Raw genomic sequence first — 18289 nt, 5'->3', positions numbered from 1 at the left:
ATTATCGTTATTTTAAAGTATAAAAAGCTTCGAAGGCGTTTAATATCCGTTAAGTTATAAACTTAAACTTAATTAATATTAACGCGAAGCTTAACTTAGCTTAATTAACGGCTTAATATATTAATTCGTTTTTTAAAAGTAGTAATAAAACCTGCTAATTTCAATTAAACTTATTTTTAATAAATATACCGGCGAGACGGCGTTAAATATATAATCGAGGGGTTAATTATTTACGGGCGGATTCGCGAATAACTACTCCGAGCTTTACGTCGCGCACGGCAGCTTATACCCGCTTTTAAATATCGAATAAAGATATTATTATAAAGAGTAGAAAAAAATGAAAAAAATAAAGGTAATAATTATTTAAAAAAAGGTAATAATTAAATTAAAAAATCTTTTAATTAAGATGCACGTATAAAGACGCGTTCGTAGGGTAAAACGCGGTGGCTAGTAACGAGGTAGCCCGTGAGGGGGTGCTTTAACTTATAACGCTAAGGGCTTTTTAAATTAAAATTTAATTTATTAAATACTTTTCTTAAATTAAAAAGAGCTTTTAATAAATAGATTTTAATTCTCGACGTAATTATTAACCGTAAAGTCGATTAATAAAAGTAGATTATAAAATACTTTAATAAAAAATAACCTTATAAATAAATTTACTACTTATTATATTTTAAATAATAATAGAAATATTATTTTTAATATATAAACGCATTATTAATAAATTATTATATATTTAAAAGAATAAAATAATTCGGATTAGAATTTATTAAGAAATCTCTTTTTAAATCGAAATGGTGGTGAATCGTGGTGGAGGTCGACAGGGGGGTCAATTACAGGGGGGGTCAATTATGGGGTGACGTACGTTACGTACCAGCCGGGCCCCGGGCGTCTTGCTTACTTTGCAGGTGGGTGGCCAAATGTGAAGCGCATCTACAGTTCCGGCTACATCGACACGGACGGTACCGAAACACCCGAAGTGGAGTTCCGGTTGCCGGAACCAGCTTCGTCGACGGTGGAGTCGTTGGTCCCTAGGCCCCTCGACTCAGCTGCACCACGACCACCTCGACGTACTGCTTCAGGCCCCGCGCGCCCTGCAGGTCTTCCGGTATGATCTGTCCCATGCGCGGTAGTTTAAGGGAGTGGCGGCTTTTCTTCTTGTGTCTTTTCTTTTTTCTTTTTTTAGCCTAGTTGATAATCACTGACAAACGATCACCACCCGGTCTACAGGAATTGGGTCCACATCCGCACCGAGTCGCTCCAGAGGTCGCTGGAGCACCAGAAGGACACGCTCAAGGAGATATCCATCACCCAAAACTACTCCAACTTCGGCCCAGACAGCCAAGATGAGGACGTAAAGCCCATGTCGTTCGCCGCGTTCACCAAGCTCCAAGTGCTCGAGATCTCGCTGCCCTTTGTGTTCGGAGAAGACGTCGTCTGCCTTGCCGAAGGCACGGCCCGCCGTCAAGAGGACGCGGGGGATCCGTCGGATTCCGAGCAGAGCGAGTGTGCGACGCGTGTCCGAGAGATGCTGCCCGCGTCGATCGAGACGGTCCGCGCCGAACAGTTCCCCGGGCTCCGGACGATCGAGGTACACGTGTGCGAAACCTTTGAGCTTGAGTACGAGGGGATTGTCAGCGGCGACCAACTGGAGAAGAGCTTCCGGGCGACACGGGCCGCGGGTCTCAATATGGAATTTATCGACGGGAGCAACCCCGAGCGCGACGATGCTGACGAGTTGGAAGACTATCCATATGATGTTGAAGATATTAAGATTGATAGTGGTGACTCGGGTGAGAGCGAAGTGCCACTTGGCCATGAAATACATGCGATACGATAGCTCATTAGGAAGGGGAGACTCATTTTTATTTAACAATGATTTACATGTGTATATTATCTAAAATATCGGTAAAGTTAATCAGATGAAATTAGTTTTATAGTAGTAGATGCAATAACACCTAGAGGCCTTATGCAATAAAAACAAACGCGCATGACAATCTTGGGCAGTCTTACCAGTTATCAGATCAATCACTTCTTGGAAATTCATAGGCTGCAATTCCAGCTTACTGCTGCCGCTGCAACCCATAGAAAGGCACGAACTCACCTAGCCCCGCCAGCTCCAGCAAATGCCGGAGCGCGTCCCGGCGCAGCAAGTCGACGAGCCCCTGCTGCTGCGGCTGCGGGTTCTGGCTCTGCCGCTGTTCCACCCACTCGGTGGCGGTCACCACCCGCGCGAGCTGGTCGTCGGTCATGTTGAACGCGGCCCACTCGGTCAGCCCCACGCACAGCCGCGCCCAGGCCTCGATCCGCGCCGGGTCCAGCGTGCCCTCGTGCTGCCGGAACTCGACCGTGACGTACCCCGGGGCTGCGGCCGCACGCGATAATTGTTGAAGTTGTAGTTGCCCTTGTCGTCGCGGTACTGTAGTAGCCGGTACACGCCGCAGCCCGTGGTGCACGCCAGCAGCTCCGCGACCGCGGCCCGCAGCCGGGTGGGACTGTGGCCCTCCCGATGCTCGGGGTCCCACGGCCCGCTGACGCCGCTGTTCCCGGATGACGCGCCGCCGAGCCCCCCGTCCGCCGACGCCACCGCCGCCGTCATGCCCCAGGTCACGTTGCCGTGGCGCCGGACCGAGGGGCAGAACTTGTTGTCCTGGCGGTGCGGCGGGTCAGCACCGCCAGGACCGGGTCCGCGGCGTACAGCAGGGCGGCGATGCGCCGCAGCTGCGCGACGGGGATGGCGTCGGGCCCCATGCCGACGTGGACGTGTAGGCCGCAGCGGTTGTTGACGCGCATGCGGTCGCCGTACTTTTGCCGCAGGACGCCGAGGACGAAGGTCATTTCCTGGTGGCTCGCGGGCGTGTTGGGATTCGCGGGCGAGATGAGCTCGAGGCCGTACCAGCCGAACTGGCGCTGGCCCGGGGCGGGCACGTCTTGCTGTCGCTCTTCCGGCGTGGACCGTACCGTGATGTCCTCGTCTATCGTCCACCGGTGGTAATCGGCTATAAGAGCATACCTGGAGTTAGGATGATTCGGCACGGGAACGTTCCTTACCTGGGCTGATCCAATGAGCGTTTGCGAGGGGGTTTATATCCACCCCGTTCATCTTCAGGGTCTTTGTGTAATCTTCCGGGACTACATCGTCCTCGTCTTGCGTCAGGGGGACGACCACGACGCCTGGGTTGGCCTCTTGCATTCGACATAGACCCTCCTCCGGGTCAGTCCCAGTAATGGCTAGCTGATGCACGTAACGGACGAGAAACTCGACCTCTTTCCCGTGTGTCATGGTAGGTCTGGGGGGCTTGGGCGGAGTAATTTGCATGGGTAACTTTACCTCACGGCCTTGCGGAGGGTATCCGCCTCCCCAAGACCCTCTGCCACTGGTCTCCCAGAGCCTCTTTGCATCACAAGAACGTTCGGTTAGTTTCAGCACGGTTTCGATCTTGGATACTCTCCTTGGCCTGAAACCGTCTTTAGTGGTAGCATGCGGTGTTTCCCACCGCGATGTTTGGGGAAGTCTGGAGACAGTCGGCTCCGTTTGTAAAAGGGGCTACGCGCGAGTCGGCGGCCATCCCAATCCTATATGTAAAACAATTCGACAGTTCTCTTAGTATAGCAACAAGGTATTATTCAACGCTAAGAGCAATGGAAATACAACCCTTCATTGACCTGAAGCAAAGAAGACCATCCTTGTCCTCACACAAAGAAACCCCCTACATGCTGCTATCGCAAAGTTCAGAATTATCTCTCCGACACGGGGCGATAGCGTAAGGGCAAGGAAGTGAGGGAAAAGGACATGTTAATTCTTGTGGGCTGTTTGAAAGCGCCATTATTCTTGTATGTTTAATATATGTGTACAGTCGTCATCTGACAAGGTAGGAGAGCGCGCAGGTATATACAGCTTGCTATTGAATGAAACTAAAGGAGTGGTGCTTTCGAGAGAGAGATATATATCTACTTAAGTTAGAAAAGAACGTTATCAAATCCATAAATCAAATCAATATCCAAGTTCCGATGCTAGTAAGGCTTCTGGCCAGTAACGTTTCCAGGGGGGGGTAGCGGCCGACAACGTAGGTTGGCCGTTGGAGCCCTTGGCCGAGCCCATGCCGAGCTTGGTGGTAGACTTCCACACACACTGGGCTAATTAAGGGAATATCAACATTAGTCCACGTCATACTGGTACAAAAATCTAAGGGTGGTAGTCAAGCTTACTGTAGTGGCCGTACGAGCTAAAGTTGCCCTGCGGGATGACCTCGCCGTGGTAGTTAGGCTCCTCATCCAGCCACAACTTGGCTGAACTCTCGAGGCTCAGGTTGCCGCCCCCACTGTATGTAGTACATGTTCATATTAGTCGTATTTCTTTTGTCATAGGTGATTGTTTTGTGGAAGATAGAAATTGGGGGGAGAGGGGATGAGCGCAAGTTTCCACTACTACTTACGAAGCGAGGTTCTCGCCCTGGTTGGGGCGCTGGTCGCCAGGCGAGTGCTCCATCTTTCCCTTCTGGGGCCAACACCTTCGCGTACGCGGTAGCGTTGGAGGCCAGCTTGTCGTCCCAAGCAAGGGCCTTAAGACCCTTGCCCTTGCGCTTGTTGTTGTGGAGGTTGAGGGCCTTCTGGGCATCTTGCGAGATCGCCATGATACTGATGGATGGCTCTTCCTTGGTCTCGTCCCCGACAGCAGCAGCACTGACGGCGGCCTTCCCTTCCTCGTGGGCCAATGGCTCGATCAGCTGCGCATCGGCTTCAGCCCCGTTAGCCGCCTCTGGCTGCTCCTCAACCGCGGCGAGGGAGTGCACGCCAACCGCGCCTGCTACTTCTTCAGGGACCGACTCGGTCATCAAGGCCTTGCCGCCGGGCCCCTTCATCGGCTGCTCGTGGCAGTACTTCTTACCCAGCTCGGTGAAGTTGCCGTTAGCGTCCATGAGCTGCGCGGCGGGGCTGACGAAGTCGTCAGCGACGGTGCGCTGGAAGTCGAAGAGGCCGTACTCGGCGACCCAGCTCTGCTGGTCCATCCAGTTGCAGACCTTGGCGGTGAACTTGAGGACGTTCTGGTAGTTGCGGTCGATGCAGGCGATCTCGGTGACCATCTGTCACACGGGGTAAGTAAGTAAGTAAGTAAGTAAGTGGTTAGAAGCATATAAAGGGGGGGTTCGTAGCACAACTTACGACGGGGATCTTGTTCCATTTGTTGTGCATGTCGGTGATGTACTTGATGGCCTCGTCGGCGTTGTTTGAGTAGTAGTGGAGGCAGAGGTAGTCGGGCTTGTCGTTGGGAATAAGCGACATGAACTTCTCGATCCACTTGCGACCATTTTCGTCCTAGGTGTCACATGTGTTAGTCGACCCAGAGTTGCATCCAACATCCAAAGATGTGAGTTTGTACTTACAGAGGCAACGGCCGGGACCCGAGCTTTCTCCCCTTGTTCTTCCGGAGAGGAATCATCTGCTTGAGCCACATATCCTTCGCCTGCTCCGGGGTGATCCCGTGGCGCTCAGGCTCGTTGAAGAACAAAATTATGGGGAAGTTGTTATTCTGGATGATGCTCCAGTCGTTCCCCGAAGCGCTGGACAGCTCACGGACCATGGGCGGAATGGCACGCGGCCATTTAACTCTGGGGGGACCCAGGCATTCCAGTTGACCAGAGAAGCAACGGGGCTGTTGGCGCCGAAGCCGACCTGGTCCAGCTTCTGGGGAACGCCCGGGTTGCCCTGAGCCGGCCGAGTTGGTCCAGTCCCAGAGGATTTGGCGCTTCTTGATAACCATGTTGACGAAGGTGCAGTGAGTTAGGGGAAATAGGGGTAGTATAGGCTGATCTATAAAGATATGGCAGGTAAATAACAATGCGATCAGGGTTTGAGTAGCAAACAGTAGTTTATGTGTTCCTTGTTGATTGATTTTCCCTTCTACTGCTACTGGGAATGCTTCAATTTATGTCTGGTCGGCACCGCGTAGAGCCTCGTCTACAACATCAACTACAGATGACTGTTGAGTGGCTTGGCCCCTGAACGCGCTAAAGCACATCATCAGCCCTAAAAGAAATAGGGACCCGGATCCTACAACGCTCATAGGCTGACGTGAAATGTAACCCCAGGGGTAATTTTTCAGCTCAAATGACCGCAGCTGAACTGACATAATCCGGCTGTGACGTAGCGCAGCAGCGCCGCCGCCCCCGTTCGGCGTAACTGAGGCCAACAACGTACGGCGAATTCCCAATTCGGGCAATAAGTGGCCTTTTTTGGTAAGAATTCATCAAGCAAACCTGGAGCCTGGTCGGTGTAGGCCGCCGCTTTCCGCCTCCGGTGAGAAACTTCTCATAGTAAAATGGCCGTATATTGCTGTATATCTGACATGATATTATATCTAGGACAGTTCACGCGCGTCCATTGGCGTATTCCTTCGAGGCAACAACGGCCACTTATGACCTAGTCGCTGCCTCGAAAAGGAACCCATGACGATTCATTGTGAACCACATGTTCTAAGCCCCAGATTGTCGGTGAAGGTAAGAAATGTTTGGAATTGAGTCCAGACCAGGGGTAAGTGTCCTAGATGCATCGAAGCGATGATGACACGCATGAACTCTGGGGCGAAGCCCAGGGCCAAGGGGTATAAAGGGGCTCCAGCCGCAGCCACTGACCTTGACTCGAAATATAACACACCCAACATAACAAGCGAACATTATTCAATATGGCTATCCACTACCTTAGAATCAAAAACAGGTCGGGTCACCCCAGACCTTCCAATGCCATGGATACAATGGCAATAAGGACCTGACTATCGCTGCCAACAGCCAGTGAGTAAAACTAGCACCAGCCCCTTTTCATCTCCCTTCTCTCCACACGAAGGGATGATTCTGCTTATTTACCACCATTCCAAACAATATTTGGTGTTTTGAGAAAGTCTGCTAATTATAATGATAATTACCCCTCCCCCTACAGAGCCAACATCGAAGCCAAAGACGGCACCTCAGGCGCCATCATCGCCGTCCACGACAACGTCATCGGCGAGCAGTGCGAGATCACCAAGGCCGGCTGGCAGGGTAACGACACGGTCGACATCAGCAACATCGTCGGCGCCGGCGGCAACATGACGTGCCAGCAGGTCGGGGACCCGCCGGGCAAGTTCAAGGGCCACGAGACCTTCATGCAGGCCTGCAACAAGGCCTGGCACGCCCTCGCCCAGCAGAAGCGCGACCAGCTCAAGGGCCACGTCACGCTCGACGGCAGCGGCAACGTCGAGCGCATCGGCGCGCCCAAGGAGTTCCAGCCGCTCGAGCAGTTTGTTCGGATTTTCGCTAATGGCCGCACTTATATCGGCGTCGGTTCTTGGTCAGTCCTATTTCTTCTCCCGTTTTGTTTCTTTTCCTTCCCCACAGAATACCTCCCTCTCTCATCATCGAATTTGTATGACTGATTAATATTGCTTCACTTCCAGGGCCGGTGGAAAGGGCAACCCCGAAGACGACAAGCAGAGCAAGGCCGGCGTGGGAAGTAAGGACATATTGATCGTCTACAGCGTGAGTCATCTCAGTTAATTTGATTTCTTCCCTTCCCTTATGGCCATGTAACTAAACCTCATCCCAGGACGGAAACGCCGCCCCTGACCCAAACAAGCCCTTTACCGGTCAAAGCGTGGAGGGTTTCGCCGCCGCCAGTATCGGAGAGGATAACAACGACCAAGTTCCTCTCGTCCGTGAAACGGCAGTTGAAACCGATGCTAAAGCTCCCAAGGAGGAAGGAGAGGTCGCCGCCGAGGAGGAACAGACCATCAGCACCACCGCCGCCGCCGCCCTAGGCCCCGGCATCCAACTCACCAACAAATCCCCCAAGACCCACCGCTACTACTTCTACGACAACTACTGGAACGGCGACGGCACCGCCGGCGCCAACTTCGACCACCCCCTCAAAGACGTCGAAGTCGGCCCCAATGCGACCGTCTTCGTCTCCCTGACGACCGCCTTCAAAGGCCGCGTGCAGCGCGGCAACGAGATCCCCGCGACCTGGGGCGAGTTCCAAGTCAAAGCCGCCAACGACGGGAAAGCGCACGGCGACATCTCCCTGCAACAGGGTTGCGACGGCGCCGCGACGGTGGCGTCGACCGACGGGACCAACGTGTCCAACGGGTTCACGCAGGACATCGTCAAGGGCGCGCCTCAGGCCGCGCTGGACAAGAAGCCCAAGAGTGGCGAGAAGGTGCTCGCCAGCACCGAGGGCAACTGGATCCACCCGGGCGGCAACCAGGTCGCCGTCGACTACGAGTACAAGGTCCTGGGCTCCGCCAAGGCCTACATCAAGGGCGGCACCGGCGTGCCCGACGTCGCCAGCAAGAACAACTGCCTCCACTTCACCTTCTACGTCGTCAACTAGAGTAGCATAAGCTTTGATTGTTCAAGCAGGGCTTGATATTTCACACTTGAGGATATGAGGGTTCATAGATTGGGCATCCATGGGTGGCTTCGTTTCATTCCTTAGTTACATAGATATTTACATTCATTACTTTCCCGGGAATACCCCAAGATCTGCCGTGGTGATCAATACTTCGCCTGGCTGCCGAATAATCATGCTTGCATTGAGCAATTACCAAGTTTCTCAGGGTATAGTATCAGCAGTAACTGCGGTCCATTCCATATTTCTCTCCCTAGGCTTTGCTCAGCAAGAAGATCTCGCCCGACGTGTCACTCGTCATGTAGAGCCGCCCCGCCGCATCCCACACCAGCCCACAAGGCCGGGTGCAGCTTGTCGACGAGCACGCGGCCTCGCTCTCGGGGTACAGCACATCAGTGTAGCCGCGCTTCGTTTTGCGGTCCGCGACGGGCCGGTACGAGCCGTCCGCCTGGGTCGTGAAGGGCACGACAACAAGCTTGTAGCCCTGGGGCGGGTCGCGGTTCCAGCTGCCGTGCAGCGCGACGTACAGGTTCTCCGACGCGGCGTCGAACTTGCTGTCGAGCGGCGCCTGGTGGGCCTCGAACGTCATGGCCGGCGGCTTGACCAGCTCGGCGCAGTGGCTGTCGTCGAAGGTGCTGTTGGGCGCCTGGATCATCTGGTCGCCGATCTCGAACGACGCGTCCTTGATCTCGGCCGGCTCGCCCACGGCCCAGCAGGTCGGGTAGCCGTACCACTGCGTGTTGGGGATCGAGACGTCGCCGAGGTAGTTGAGCTTCTCGGCCGGGTTGTTCTGGTGGATGTCCGTCGAGGTGCCGTTGATGACACGCTCCAGCTCGTCACCGCTGTTCTCCACGCCCCATAGTCTATTATGCATTGCAGATCAGTAAGAGGGCGATTCGTAACTCGGATAATGTTAGGCAGTAATCACCTCTCATTCCCATCAAAGGCCAGACCGACTTCATTGCGCAGACCGTGGCCAGCAGCCCAACCGTCATCGGCATAGATGTATCCACCTCGGGGACGGTGCTGATGTCGAACACCTTAACGATGGCTCGGCCCACGGCGGGGTCCACAGCAGCCATGTCGAAGTTGCCGTCCGACCCCACAGACACGACGAGCAAGTTCGGCTTGCTGGGCGGGATGATCAAGGTCCGGGTGGTGTGGCCGCTCGTCGACATGTTGGTGACGAGCGTGGTGCGGCTGTCGGCGTCAATAGCGCCCGTGGCCGGGTCGTAGGCCCAGCGGAAGACGCCGAAGGCGCTGCTCGCGTACAGCGTGAGGCCGTCCGGGTTGAAGTAGATGCCGTGGTTGAGCGTGGTGTCGTCCACGAGCGCCTGACTGGCCGTGACGCAGCCCGTCGACGCGTCGATGGTGTGCTGGCTGAGGCCCTTGCCCTGCTCCGCGACCAGGAGGCGGCCTTGCTTGTCGATGGCCATGTGGCGCGGCGACTCCAGTCCGTCGGCGACTTTGACGGCGGACCAGCCCTCGGCGAGCTTGTAGGGGTACTTGGCCGCTGGCACGCCTGGGCAAACCGTCTGGCCATGGACTATGAATAAAAGGTTAATTGGTTAGAAGTGGCACTTCCCAATTGCCTGATTGAATGGTGTCCCGCTTACCCAAGCTGACTAGAATGGCCGCGGAGACCGCAGTGAAGCTGAGTGTATGCATTATCGTGGTGACTTGGCGAGACCCGGGCACCGATGATGTTGAGTTGTTGCAGAAGGACGATACTCGGGAAGACTGACAGCTCTCACTCGAGATTGCGTGGAACTGCCCTGGTCTTTATGAAATGGGAATTCCCCAAGTCACATTGTCGTGCCTGCCGCATCTGATGACGCATGCTACATTCCATTCCAGGAAGGCAAGACCCGCATAGCGTGACATCCGGGCAGTCGCGAGGGTCCCTGCCGTCGATTCCTGGGAAATAGTCGACCGTCTAAGCCAGCCATGCCATGGCATTCATTGCTGATCCCGGCTTACAGATTAAAGAGGGGATTATGGCCGGTGAAGTGCGGGGGGGAGATGAGAGGGTGTCCGCGCAAGGGGCGGTGATTTCGTTCTGCATCAACGAGAGGAACCTTGAATCCATTCCCGTCTCGGCGTCGGAGTCCGTCCGCATTGGAGTGTAGGCTCGGCTTGGCGTCCAAGGAGATCGGCACGCTCGCGCTGGAGATTCGATGTTGATTTGCTCGGATTCGGTAGGCCGTTATTGGTTCAGCCTTGGCATATAGCTTCCCAAGTTCCTCACTCCACACCCCCTGAAGACCCATGACACTTCCAGCAACTGCCGCTGGCTTTCTTAGGCATATGCAGGAAACCAAGAAATCCTACTACCATCCCACCCTCTTTTGGATGCAAGAGATAAATGAACCGCAACCCATGATTCGTGGATGGTTTTTGTAGATTGCAGATGTGGTATATTTGACTCCGGTGCAGTGGATCCCCCGTCGATAAAGCTGGGTTAAAAATGATGGCACGCCACGATAGGATTTGATCTTCGTAGATTACCACTTTACTCTCTAATGAGTAGTGACTGCGTCGCGTTGCGTCGCATTGCATCCTGCTACTCCTGCTTTTGCCCATCGCGCTGCAAGACAGCCCGCCTGCGCAGATAGCAACGGGCTGACGGCATCAGGGGTGCACAGGACCCCTCGAATCGGTATTTCGTATGTACTGTCGTCTGTCGGTGGCCGGGCTCCCCAGGTACACGATGACCCGACAGGCTAATGCTGATATCCTCGCCATGTCCATCTCTGAACATAGGGATTTCCTACATACCTCCACTCAAATATGGGCGGGTAGGGCCATTTTTGCGCATCATTCCCGGCTCATGCTGATTGAAAGGTTGGAGAAAGTGAGATCGGGTAACACAAGAAGCGATCTCATTCCGAACACATATCGGCTTCCGGGCCCGAATCCGGCACAAACTTGTTACCGTTAGCATGCGAATATGGCAAAATTGATTTCAAAGAAGAATATACGTCAATGAGAGAACCAATGCATGACGGAATGGGAGTTGCAAGAGAGAAAGCAAGGGGTGTACGGATTACACAACACCATCTCCTGTGAAACATCAAATTACACGCATTTGGGGGATAAATGCGCTCCTCCTACGTACGTACAAATGTTCAAACAAACTCCATGCTCTTTCGACTTAACAGACACCCCCTGATTTCCAATACCGCGATGCAACCCACCCCCTCAACAGTAAAGTAAGCAAATGGTATCAAACACACGAAAACCCAACCAGCAATGGAAGATATCTTTTGGAAACCACCAATTTTTCCTATCAGTTCTGAAAATGCCAAGAACCAAGACAAAAAGAAAAACAAACATAGCATAGCGCCCGTCTGGCTCGGACGACGTCGATCCACTAACACTGACTGGCTCGCTCAATCATTCTTCCGCTCCCAAACACACCACCATATCCCCACATTGGCAGCCACCACCAGGTCAAGCATCTTCAGCCCATCCTCGCAGACGATCAACTTGCCCATCTTGGCGCGCTTGCCCCGGTTGCCCCCGCCAGCCTTCTCCTTGCCGAGCGTCATGTCGTAGCCGCCCGTCGACTCGTACTCGTAGTCGTCGAGGTCGTCCTCCGTCTTGTTCGTCATCTGGTTGAGGATCCGGTCGCGCATCCGTTCGCGGCCCTCGTGCAGTTGCTGGTGTTGTTGGATCCCCTGCTGCTGATGCTGCTGCTGTTCCGGCGACGGCGACTTGTTGCCGCCGAATAGCTCGCTCGAGGGGAGGTTGAACCGGAGCTCCGAGATCTCCTGGATGTTGGATCGCGCCACGCTCCCCTTCCTACTCCGGCCACCATCACCTGGCGAGAGGGGCCCGCCGTCGTCCACACCGCCTCCGTCTACCAGCGGGTTGTAAGCACCGCCCGTACCCGGCAGTATGTGTCGACACTGCAGGCTGCGCCCGCCGCTAGCAGTCCGGAACTCGCACCGCCCGTCCCACGGGCTCATGAACATGTAGCCCCGCGGCTTGAGTCCCTGGCCCGGGAGCGTGATGATGGGCGCCTCGCCGCCGTCGAAGTCTCCATTAAACGACCCCATGGATGCCGCGCTAGTATCGCGGCTGTGGCCAAGCTTCTTATTTGGCGAAGTAGACAGGTCGCCATCCTTCGAGTCAAGGCGGCGGAACGCGTTACGGATGTTGGCTGTCCAGGAGGGCCCGTACATCATCTTCACCTGTCGTTCAAATCCGGAGTATGTTGATTTGAAGGCGGCCGAGGGCTCTGTGTTGCTGTAATTGTTGCTGTTGCTGTTGGGCACCAGTCGGCTAGATGCAGACTCCGGGCGCATGACATCAAGGCTCCCTCTAAGAGCCTCAATGTCAAAGCCCGCGAGCGACATAGGCATTCCGCGAAATTTGTTATAGCCTGCTGCTTCGAGGTGGATGTTAATGAAGGGAGATGGGGTGTATTTTTCGGCGTATTTTTCTTCGAAAAACATCTCCGGATGCTCCAGCTGAAAAGAGGCTACCTGCCCAATATTCCATTGCTGCCCGGTACTTGGGTCGCGGCGGATGATCGTCAGCGAGAATGGAGTGAAGGGTTTGCGGCCGGGCGAGGGCGATCGACGGGGGAAGGCGCTAAGCCGGCAAATGCGTCTGGGTTGTGTACAGGATGGTCAGGGGCACTAGGTCTTGGAGGCAGGTTCGGTTGCCAGTCCTGCTCTTCAAGTGGTAAACTATCAATCTCATCCGGGCGAGGAGGTAGTGAGCACAAATGGGGTGGTGGCGGTGGTGGTTGATCCTGTCGGACCACAGGTATGTGAGTTTGTGACAGAACAGGTTTTCGTTGGATTGATCCGGGCCGGTGCCGTTGCAACGGTGGTGCTTGGTCTCCTGTCAATCCCGGGGTCGAACCTGGCAAGGGCTCTTGAAAGTGGGGATGCCGTTCGCCGTCTGGATTCACCTTTCCAGTGGTGTCCGGGGTTAAAGCCGGTGAGATGACCTCGGGCGTCCCCGGAATCGGTGCGGCGGATGTATTTGGAAGTTGAGATGGGTCTAGCGCAGTCCGCACCGGTTTGCGCGGAATCATATTTGTACTCGACAGACTGTCCATACTCTTCCTTGCTTCCCCACCAGTAGTGGTAGCTTCGGTGGCGGCGGCAGCAGCAGCAGCAGTTTGCTCATCTTCCGGGGTGTTGAAGTGAACATAGTATAATGAGTTGGCAACATCTGTAACAGAGACATTCTTAAGCTGCGGCCTGGCTGTTGAGAGGATGATGTCTATGTGGAAGTGTTAGCTTTGGGATTTCATTTGTGACTCATATTTGACAGTGACTGGGTCGGCCATACCTCTGGTGCCGGGCACTCTTGAGATGTATAGAGTGAGCGGCTCTTGCCTTGCCTCATTGGGCTTCACGGGATACTGTGGCGGGTTGGCAGCGAGAGTATTGAGAGCCGTCAAGGAACGTGCCTCAACATGTTCGGCCGCCATGGCTTCTTCTGGTGCAGACGAAAACCCGAAGAAAGTAGTTTATGATGAGAGTGAGGAAACAGAAAAGGTGTCGTGAAGGTTGAACGTAACAATGCAAAAATATATCAAAAGGGGAGAACGGAGACTACGCCACCATTCAGATACGTCGTTCAGATCAGATGTGTGAGGCGACGTCGGGAGCTGGCAAAGCACAATATTGGGTTCCTTGCATTCGAATTGCTTGGCAAAAGCGGCCCTGCGTTTTGTGGCGGCCGCACGGAAAGCCAACGAAATGCAGGCCTGCGCCAAAAGACGGAACGGAGGGGTTGTCAGGCGTTTTAAAAAGAGAAGCGAATTCTCTTCCAACAGTCTCTACCCTCTGCAAGGGCAGGCAGAACCGTAATAAGAGAGAAGTGGAATGATCAAAGTGCTTGTCTGTTAGTAAGGACACGTCAAAATATGTCGATCACTAAGCCGTCTATCCGTAATCTCTTGTTATTAACGGTTCCCGCGGCTGTCAGTGTCCAGTGTCGTGATGCCCACGCGAACAACAAACAACAGTGCGTCTGCGTCAGCGATGGGGCTGTGTTGTTTTTAGAAGGCCAGGCCAGACCAGATCGTGCGCCGTACTGCAGCACAGGCCTTTCTTCTTCGACGTCCAGGGCTGAAATCTCGTTTCCCCGAAAAGAAGCAAGCTAGGTCCTCAAGAGCAATCGGGCAGCGATGAATGCACCAGCGGTGTTGAGGTTGGACGTTAGACAGGAAAAATAGGGGATTTGACAGATTGGTTTGGTTATCTAGGGGCTAAAGCTAATGGATAGCACAACTGAGGATAGGAGCAAAACAACGGGAATCATCTAGCAAACATGGACGAAAGCGTAAACTACTCGACTGGCCATAACCCCGATAATGACTTACCAAATTCAACACAAGGCTTTCGTATTCAAAGACATACATGGTTGCAGCCGTTGACACTATTATTGGGCGCATAAGATGTCTGAAGCACATGAGTTTGGTCTCCAGCTCCATTCAATGCTGATGTCGAAGTTCATGCGCGCAGTGTACTGCCCTGAAAGGATGACGTAGCTCCGAGCGGTGCATCGTATTAATAGAATGAGTAAGGCTCAAGTTGCGTACGTATATAAACCAGAGTGACGTTCAAAAATACGATCACTTTGCCTGTGTATTCCTTCTTCGCAAATGCTCGGATTCTCAAGATAAGTAGGATTTAGTGAATGACGTGACATGATCGTTGCAGAGAACCTGAATCTCGAAGATGCGCAGGTCGGGCAGTTGGGAAAACCCCCACCATTTTTTGACGGCCCCTAGTTCCGCTTGGCTGGTGGGTGGGATGAGCTAGAATTTCAAGCTCGGCACCGTATCGGAGCAGCAGCACCAGCCTCGATGAAACCTCGAGCCTCAACCCTAACGACCCAGGTTTCTACATCGCAAGTCCAGTCACCGCTGCCTAGGTAGTGCCGATTGAATCTCTGTGGTCACTTGTGTGCTTTTGGCTCGACCTGGACTTCGCTTTACTTCTCTGTTAACCCCCGAGTTCTGCGACATCGCTCCAGAAACGACATCATGGCGACCGCTGCCGCGCAGCCCGATGCGGCCACCAAGCCCAAGAAACCCAGCGCCCAACGGTCTATTCTGGCCGGAGCTCTCGCAGGAGCTGTAGAGATTTGTAGGTCCCCAGTCTTGCCGGGAGCAGCAAGCCGCAGTAGATGCTGACAAAACGCTTTTTGGATAGCCATCACATACCCAGCCGAGTGTAAGTCGACTCACCTCTCCGCGAAAAGTATACAGGCCCATCTTATTGACACTGCGAACGACCGACAGTCGCCAAAACACGATCGCAACTGAACCGTAAACTCGCCGAGGGCCAGAAGTTGCCGTGGCCACCGTTCGGCAAGCAATGGTACGCCGGCTGCACGACGCTCATCATCGGCAACTCCGCCAAGGCCGCGATCCGTAAGTGTCCCTCCCTTACTACTTCGTCCCCACGCAGCTAGCTATCCAGAACGAACGGCCTTTGCTAAATGCAGCCATACTATACTACAGGCTTCGCGTCCTTCGAGCACTACAAACGCCTCCTCGCCGACGAGAACGGCAAAGTCTCGGGCCCGCGCAATGTCATCGCCGGCTTTGGCGCGGGCGTGACCGAGTCCCTCTTCGCCGTGACGCCGACCGAGTCGATCAAGACGACGCTGATCGACGACCGCAAGCGCGCGGTGCCGCGCATGCGGGGCTTCCTCGACGCCATCCCCATCATCTTCCGCAAGCGCGGCGTGCGCGGGTTCTTCCAGGGGCTCGTGCCGACAGCGGCGCGGCAGAGCGCCAACTCGGCGGTGCGGTTCGGGTCGTACACCTCGCTGAAGCAGCTGGCCGAGTCCTACACGGCGCCGGGCGAGAAGCTCGGCAGCCTCGCCACGTTCGGGATTGGCGGCGTCGCGGGCGTCATCACGGTCTACGCGACGCAGCCGCTCGACACGGTCAAGACGCGCATGCAGAGCATCGAGGCCAAGCAGGTCTACGGCAACAGCTTCCGCTGCGCCAGCATGATCTTCAAGCAGGAGGGCCTCTTCACCTTTTGGAGCGGGGCCGTGCCGCGGCTGGCCCGGCTGGTCATGAGTGGCGGCATCGTCTTCACCATGTACGAGAAGAGCATGGAGTTCATGAACCAGCTGGATCCCGAGGAGAGGTACTTGTAGAGGCTACTATCTAAGCGTCAAGACTAAGAGGGACAAAAAGTGTGGTATGGACCGTGGGGTGGGAGCTGTATAGATTCCTAAAGAATACCCCAAATATTGCGAGAGGAGCGGCATACGACAAGGCGTTACGGAGTCATGTATGTACAAAATTACAAAAGTCGCCCATGCTTTTGGATACCAAATTATGCAGCCCCAAGGGCAATCCTCTCTATTTGTCATAAGCCCATTGCTCATGTTATAACGTGTCGTCGTGTCGGGATATCATACAAATACTGGTACATGGAAACGTATCGCATTTACTTCATTCGCACCACTCCCTTGATCCGGAGCATGAATCGATCTAACCAAGATCGGTTGGGCGCCTCTTGCAGCTCTCTTACAAGGTCGGTGAAGTAGGTCGGGTTGCTCTTCGGCTGCAGAAGGGTTCCGGTAATAGGGTACTAGCAGTGCCAGGTCAGTATTTCCGTTATGGATTCTTGCAGGGTGCGTGCGATCTGCGATTTGCACAGCAGGAGAAAGTGCGGCTCACCTTCTTCTTGTACCGGTTGCCTATTAGGGAGTACAGCGCATTCGCCTGCTTCAGCTCCTCCTGGTCCGACAGGCCGCCGCTCGTCGGCTTGCTTTCGAATCGCTTGCGCAGGACGTCCTGGAACTGGACCTGGGGCCGGATGGCGTCCTGGGGCCACTTGCTGAGGGCTCGGAGGATGTGGTTTCGCGCGCTCTGCGAAATCGTGGGTGTTAGTGTCAGTGAGTACATAAGTCAAAGCCAGGGTCTAGCCGAGAAGGGACCATCAGGAGAGCTCACCACTGCTGACTTGGCCATGATTGTTTTTGTTTTTCTGTCAGTAATGGCAGTTATCAATTGGTCACATGTCTTGAGGGGCCGTAGAGGGTGGTCACGAGTGAAATTGTAGAGTCGCACGCCAATTCCTCAATCTTCGTCGCTTCTGCAGCTGGACCTGTCATCCAAAAATTGATGATCCTGACATTTGCATGCGTCACGGGGATCGGTGGAACGCGGACTCCGAGACAAGGCTAAAAATCAAATGGGCCTGCAACGGGACCCTGGAGTGTCGGACTTATGGTGGTGGGCATTGTTTTACCACTACAGTGCAGGCAGCAATTCAATGTTAGGGAGAGGAGCTTGCCAAGACTCAGCTTGACACTCGGGAGTTTGCGCATTTCTAGGGGCTGAGAGGCCGCCCCCAAACAGAAGTTAGTTAGCGCTAAGCAATAGTGCCGCGTATCCCGACCGACAGCCTGAGTTCCTCACATCAAGACTGTCGCATGGGCATAACATTGAGCATGGGGACTCCTGGAGAGAGCATGGCATTGGCATCTGCCCGTCGCACTCGCACTGCAGGCTATCCTCCCCTACTCTACCTAAACTCCATGCACTTCCACCATCCTTTCTCCTCCATTTCATTTATTCCATCAGAATCAACCCCCCTGACTATCCTTGTGTGATTGATTGATGCCGACTCTCTTTTTCCCTTTTCGCTTTTTATTAGTATTGACTCCTAACCTATTTGATTGGATTGACCTCGATTGTCTCCGATAGCCAGCCTCACTTGCCTCTCTCTCCCACTGCTTTTAGAAACGAAACCTTAAGTCTCCGTCTCCGCTGACCACATCACCTAACCCAAACGTCGATCGCATCCGGTCGACTTACTCGCCCTTTTCATTGCCACTCCACGCTACCCCATCGTACCATAGGAACCGACAACGCCCGTTGTCTTTATTCCATTTCAAACCATTACATCCA

The 18289-nt window shown here is 54.1% G+C and overlaps 8 protein-coding genes across 8 annotated transcripts; 3 read left to right on the top strand and 5 right to left on the bottom strand.

Annotated features, from left to right (window-relative positions):
* Positions 1–794: 794 nt before the first annotated feature.
* On the top strand, positions 795–1840 carry PG994_006890 (uncharacterized protein; the record flags this gene model as incomplete). Its single annotated transcript, XM_066858299.1, has 4 exons — positions 795–828; positions 909–1027; positions 1050–1108; positions 1231–1840. 4 exons carry the CDS (start codon positions 795–797, stop codon positions 1838–1840), a joined length of 822 nt encoding a protein of 273 aa, XP_066717568.1.
* A 223-nt stretch (positions 1841–2063) lies between these two features.
* On the bottom strand, positions 2064–3319 carry PG994_006889 (uncharacterized protein; the record flags this gene model as incomplete). Its single annotated transcript, XM_066858298.1, has 3 exons — positions 2064–2495; positions 2674–2999; positions 3052–3319. 3 exons carry the CDS (start codon positions 3317–3319, stop codon positions 2064–2066), a joined length of 1026 nt encoding a protein of 341 aa, XP_066717567.1.
* An 867-nt stretch (positions 3320–4186) lies between these two features.
* PG994_006888 (uncharacterized protein) lies at positions 4187–5761 on the bottom strand (the record flags this gene model as incomplete). Its single annotated transcript, XM_066858297.1, has 5 exons — positions 4187–4322; positions 4522–5084; positions 5164–5316; positions 5385–5464; positions 5575–5761. The coding sequence occupies 5 exons, from the start codon at positions 5759–5761 to the stop codon at positions 4187–4189; spliced, it is 1119 nt and encodes a 372-aa protein (XP_066717566.1).
* Positions 5762–6504: 743 nt separating this feature from the next.
* PG994_006887 (uncharacterized protein) lies at positions 6505–8361 on the top strand (the record flags this gene model as incomplete). The annotated part of the gene is made up of 5 exons (XM_066858296.1): positions 6505–6531; positions 6715–6788; positions 6934–7323; positions 7430–7511; positions 7579–8361. 5 exons carry the CDS (start codon positions 6505–6507, stop codon positions 8359–8361), a joined length of 1356 nt encoding a protein of 451 aa, XP_066717565.1.
* Positions 8362–8632: 271 nt separating this feature from the next.
* PG994_006886 (uncharacterized protein) lies at positions 8633–10047 on the bottom strand (the record flags this gene model as incomplete). The annotated part of the gene is made up of 3 exons (XM_066858295.1): positions 8633–9242; positions 9337–9925; positions 9996–10047. 3 exons carry the CDS (start codon positions 10045–10047, stop codon positions 8633–8635), a joined length of 1251 nt encoding a protein of 416 aa, XP_066717564.1.
* Positions 10048–11771: 1724 nt separating this feature from the next.
* PG994_006885 (uncharacterized protein) lies at positions 11772–13831 on the bottom strand (the record flags this gene model as incomplete). The annotated part of the gene is made up of 3 exons (XM_066858294.1): positions 11772–12996; positions 13173–13620; positions 13690–13831. 3 exons carry the CDS (start codon positions 13829–13831, stop codon positions 11772–11774), a joined length of 1815 nt encoding a protein of 604 aa, XP_066717563.1.
* Positions 13832–15394: 1563 nt separating this feature from the next.
* Positions 15395–16524, top strand: PG994_006884 (uncharacterized protein; the record flags this gene model as incomplete). The annotated part of the gene is made up of 4 exons (XM_066858293.1): positions 15395–15497; positions 15564–15584; positions 15653–15784; positions 15875–16524. 4 exons carry the CDS (start codon positions 15395–15397, stop codon positions 16522–16524), a joined length of 906 nt encoding a protein of 301 aa, XP_066717562.1.
* Positions 16525–16820: 296 nt separating this feature from the next.
* Positions 16821–17347, bottom strand: PG994_006883 (uncharacterized protein; the record flags this gene model as incomplete). The annotated part of the gene is made up of 3 exons (XM_066858292.1): positions 16821–16964; positions 17054–17245; positions 17330–17347. The coding sequence occupies 3 exons, from the start codon at positions 17345–17347 to the stop codon at positions 16821–16823; spliced, it is 354 nt and encodes a 117-aa protein (XP_066717561.1).
* Between the last annotated feature and the right edge of the window lie 942 nt (positions 17348–18289).

This window comes from Apiospora phragmitis (genome assembly GCF_038363925.1).
Source record: "Apiospora phragmitis strain CBS 135458 chromosome Unknown utg000006l:1.0-5683423.0:1.0-5690449.0, whole genome shotgun sequence".
In the NCBI taxonomy this organism is placed as follows: Eukaryota; Fungi; Ascomycota; class Sordariomycetes; order Amphisphaeriales; family Apiosporaceae; genus Apiospora; species Apiospora phragmitis.
The sequence above is the reverse complement of the archived record's forward strand: the minus strand, read 5'-3'. Positions and strand labels throughout refer to the sequence as shown.